Below are 4,445 nucleotides of genomic sequence, written 5' to 3'. Positions count from 1 at the left end.
ACCCTTATCCAAGGAATTCTATTGCTGATTTTTGTGGCATTTACTTAGAAAGTGATAAAATTGAAATATATTAATTTCTACTGTAAAAGCAAAATTGAACTATTTTGTAAGTATAAAAGTAGAAATAGTGTAAATATGTTAATCAGCTAATATATATCAGCTATAATATGAATTGATAGCTAACTATTTAACTATTTTGGATTGATAGTTAATCAGCTAATATATATCAGCAATAAGTAACGGTAAACAATGACCGCTAACCTAAACATGCCTCTAGGGAAAGAAGAAAAAAAACATATTTACGTGCAGGTAAGGTCAGTAAAGGAAACTTATGGTGTAAATAAATATAAAGTTGCATAAATTTTATGGATCCACAATGAGATAGAATCAATGACCTTTTCCCAGTGTGAATACTATTTTCGTATAAATCTTGTCTACATCTAACACTGTACATTAAGATACAAAAATCCCAAAATATTCAAAAGAGTTGATGACTTTTTGGGTTCTTTTTGAGCTTTTACCCCCCAAAGAGTAGATATAGAAATGTTTAGTTACAATTGAAAAACATCTGTTTTAACATCTACCAATTACCAGCAAACAGCTGAACCGAACACGCCAATCTTCAACCTGAACAGTTTGTTTTGTACATCCAAGCCGAAAAGATTTGCTGTTCGAATTCCCAGAGTTTCAGATTGAAAAAAAAGGGGGGAAAGACTGAAACAGAGGAGGTATTCATGTTTCAATAATCATATGCTACATGGGCATGGAAAATGTAACTTGTTGAAGAACCCTAACGATTCACATTTCTCGTATTTAATTTAGGGAAAGATTATGACATTGAAGCAGAAGAGAGAAAATTCTGATACCTTTTTATCACATGAATTTATCTTCAATTAACTTCATCAGTTCCTCCATCTTCTTGATGATCTCTGGATTCATCAGATCCCTAGCCTCTCTTAAAAGAGTGCCCTCCCCACTAGAATGGTAAGCATCGATCACAGCTTTTATCCACGTGTGTAGCTTTACCGGGGTCCTACAGTAGTATCAATGGAATAAAAATTTCAGCTAGTTTTACTAATTAATGATCATCTTCTAGATTAAACTGCTGAAGTAGTCTGAGATCAATTTATGCTAAGGTCATTAAAATCGAGATATGTCATGGCCTTTTCAAGATTCGTTTAACAAAATTTATAACACAATCAAGTGAGAGATATGCTTTCACGTACGTGTACAAGGCGTCTACATCCTTTCCTTCAAGTTCTTCTCCTGGAGTAAATGCATCATTGAGCACGCTTAATCGCTCCTCAGGATCCTTAATGTTAAGCAAATACTTTAGTATTCTGATGTCCTTTGGCACTTGCCTCTGAAGATTACCAACTGATGTCTTGTAGAGATGATAAAGTATATCTTTTACCTACATTGTAGCAAAAGGAATGGATTATTTAAGCATTAACTTTTCCGAGATGGGGGATGGAATACCAATCCTAGCTATGTTGCGCTAAACTAAAAATATTTCATAGCTTCATCAATCCTCATTATCATCAAACAGGATATAGATTCAATTTAAGCATCAATCTATCCCAGTCCCCTTCAATATTTTGTCAGGAGAGAAAAATATTGTAGCTGCAAGACATCACTAAGGGGATAATAGATTTCTCATTTTGATTTATAAGCACGTTTTCTTCCATGGTCCAGAATGTTAAGTAATTTAGTTTTAAGTCTGAATGAACTATATCGGAAAACCAGAGGCACCATTCAAGCCATCAAACACTTACCTCATCCTTTGTCATGTTGGACTCTTTAGCAGCTGACCATGCTTTTGTGATCATCAAAACTAATGATGAATCGAGTTGATTTTTGGCTGCCAGATCATCTATCTTCCTACAAGCAGCATCCAGAGACGGAGAATTTACAATATCTTGCAGCTTCAATTCTGCAGCTTGCAGTGCTTCAATGCTTTCGGTATGGGTATCATAGGCTTGTACAGCAGCCACACAATCATTGCCAAGCTTTGCCAAAGCTTGTCAAACCAAAAGGAAACAATATCGTCATAGACAGATTAAAAACTTGGATTTCCAACCATCCTAGCGAACAACCATGGCATATCAACTAAACCAATTAGGGACTTTTTCAATCCTTGATGCAACATTGTAGTATACTTGCATGATTAAAAAAAACAACTAATACATACATATCTGATGAAAATTATAGGGTTTGATCAAATATCTGCAGTGAAAATTGCCACATCGTACGTGTATTCGTTGGCTTAATAGATAATTACACATCTAAATTTGTCACTCTGTCTGAACTTATACTTGGACCTCTCACACACCTAAATTTGTCAATTTTGGATATCCAGCACTCTTATTGCTAACATGACATGAAATGTGTTTAGGTGGAAATTTGACTCGGTGGACCATGTCAACTTTAAAACCTACCAAATCAACAAATAATGGTGTCGGATGTCCAAAACTTGATAAGTATAGGTGTGTGGTAGGTCCAAGTATAAGTTCAGAATGCCAAACGACAAAAAGTGACAAGTTTAGTTTAGGTGTGTAAGTGTGTATTAAGCCTTTATTCACTTCTTTAGCGAGAAACATTGTTTTGCTGTTAAGCAACAATATTGCCCTCAAAATTTAATTCTAAACTTACAGCTGCTTACTTCCAATCTCAGGTGGGTGAGCTTAATCAAATTAAAAAGGGTTAAGAATGATTACTTTTAACTAATTGGATCTCAATTTCCAGATCTATAGAGCAGGATTGACTAATGCAAACAAATATTGCTTGGCATTTTCAAGACTCTGGTACATAAAAAAACTCATTCCCACGGTGTACACTCATAGCATTTGCACAAATGAAGCCTCACCATTTTGCTCAGTTAGGTTGTCCTGATATGATTGTGCTACAGTGTAAAGATGTGTGAAAAATTCTTTTGTAAAATCTTTTCGTCGCCTAGCAATAACTTCATTTATCTCTGTAGGTGCCTTCCTGATAACATCAAGAAGTTCATTATGTCTTTGCACATCTCCATCGATCTGGCAAATAAAACATTCAAGATTAGTCAATAACGTCGTCAGCTTACATTCCCACAAACGAACAGATAATCCTAGCAATAACTGGTAGATATTGATGACAGTCACTAATAATCAATAACCACATGGACCAATGGATAGAGCTAGGTTCCCTCCTTCACATGGGACACTCGACCAAGTGGCCAATATGATAGATATCCTACAAAGCTAAGAAGTGTACTAGGCAAACATTCACAGGTATCAAGCCGCCAATCCATGGTTCACGAAAACAAGTCATGAACCACTAGGCACCTGGATCCCACTATATAAAGGTAATAATTCCTTAAGGTAAGGCGTTCTCATTCTAAGACTTACTTTCCTAATCTTCTTCCATCTCAAAACACAGACTAACTTGGGCATCCGAGTACAAACTTTCACCGACCCTGTTCTAAATTTATTGTATTGCAGGTCATGACAAAAGGGACTATTCCCCGGGATTGGCAGGAAATCTCCAAACTCCCCCTTCTATTGACATTATATATATACATATGAATCAATCCAAGGGGCATAGGATATGTTAACAATAAATGAGAGGAAAGAGGAAATGGAACTTAATAACTGGGAACAAGATAGATAACATAGACTAGCAGAATCAAGAAATTTGAAGCAATGAACATTGAATCTCAAATACTTACCTCTTTCAGCTTTCTTGCAAGCCTGAGTATCTGATGCTTCATTCCAGGATCCTTCTCACTGTCTGCTCGTTCTTCGCAACGCTTAAAGAAATGAGGCCGAATATTGTCCCATTCCCTACTAAAAGCAAGTAACCTTCTCCAATCAGAGGTTAAAGGCTTGTCAACTAGGAATACCCCGATTAGCTTGTCGGATACTCGTATCATCTTGCCCTCATCTTCAGCATCATTTTCATACTCTTTGCTTGAAGAGTTATCACCGGATTTCGAAGAATCAGATGATGTCGAAGGTTCCCCTTTCCTATCACTGGATACTTCAGTTGCTGAACTTCCAGCAGCAGCCAGAGGAGATTTTTGCCGCCTTGTCGCAGTTCCTGGCAGCAAACAACCTGAAAACTCACCAGAATATCCAATTTCCAAATCAAAATCCAGCAATTAGAATAATTCAATCATTTCAGGAAGCGAGAGATGAAAAGGAAGAAGTGACGAACCTTTGGATTTAGATGAGAAATTAAGGTTGAGAGTTGAAAATCCAAAGCAGAAGAGAGGATGAGATTGAGCTCGAAACGAAATTGAGGAGGAGGAAGAGGCTGCAACGGACGAAGAAAACCAGGTCGGAATAGCCGTAGAAGCCAACTCCATAGAAGCTTCTTCAATTTTATCCTCCTTGAAACAGAGAAGGGTTTAGAGTCTCCGGTGCCTGCCTGATATTTTCTGGAAAAGGGTTTTAGCTCACGGCATC

At 36.9% G+C, this 4,445-nt stretch overlaps 1 protein-coding gene across 2 annotated transcripts; it reads right to left on the bottom strand.

The window, feature by feature from the left end:
• Positions 1-319: 319 nt before the first annotated feature.
• LOC136201094 (uncharacterized protein At4g37920) lies at positions 320-4,445 on the bottom strand. 2 transcript variants are annotated; one of them, XM_065991670.1, is made up of 7 exons: positions 4,195-4,445; positions 3,707-4,092; positions 2,867-3,035; positions 1,776-2,020; positions 1,227-1,414; positions 867-1,033; positions 320-667 (listed from the first exon to the last, which is right to left on the bottom strand). In XM_065991670.1, the coding sequence occupies exons 1-6, from the start codon at positions 4,343-4,345 to the stop codon at positions 874-876; spliced, it is 1,299 nt and encodes a 432-aa protein (XP_065847742.1). In that variant the 5' UTR covers positions 4,346-4,445; the 3' UTR covers positions 320-667; positions 867-873. The 2 variants fall into 2 exon arrangements, with proteins under 2 accessions (XP_065847742.1, XP_065847741.1); XM_065991669.1 differs by having other exon boundaries at positions 320-714; positions 4,195-4,444.

Source organism: Euphorbia lathyris, chromosome 7 (assembly GCF_963576675.1).
Source record: "Euphorbia lathyris chromosome 7, ddEupLath1.1, whole genome shotgun sequence".
Lineage (NCBI taxonomy): Eukaryota > Viridiplantae > Streptophyta > Magnoliopsida > Malpighiales > Euphorbiaceae > Euphorbia > Euphorbia lathyris.
Note: the sequence above shows the minus strand (reverse complement) of the source record. Positions and strands in the feature narration are given on the sequence as shown.

Coding starts and splice junctions, on each gene's coding strand:
- LOC136201094 (XM_065991670.1), bottom strand. CDS start 4,345: ATGGAGTTGGCTTCTACGGCTATTCCGACCTGGTTTTCTTCGTCCGTT. Junction 3,036..3,706: donor TTGCAAGAAAGCTGAAAGAG/GTAAGTATTTGA, acceptor TTTATTTGCCAG/ATCGATGGAGATGTGCAAAG. Junction 2,021..2,866: donor CAACCTAACTGAGCAAAATG/GTGAGGCTTCAT, acceptor TGGTTTGACAAG/CTTTGGCAAAGCTTGGCAAT.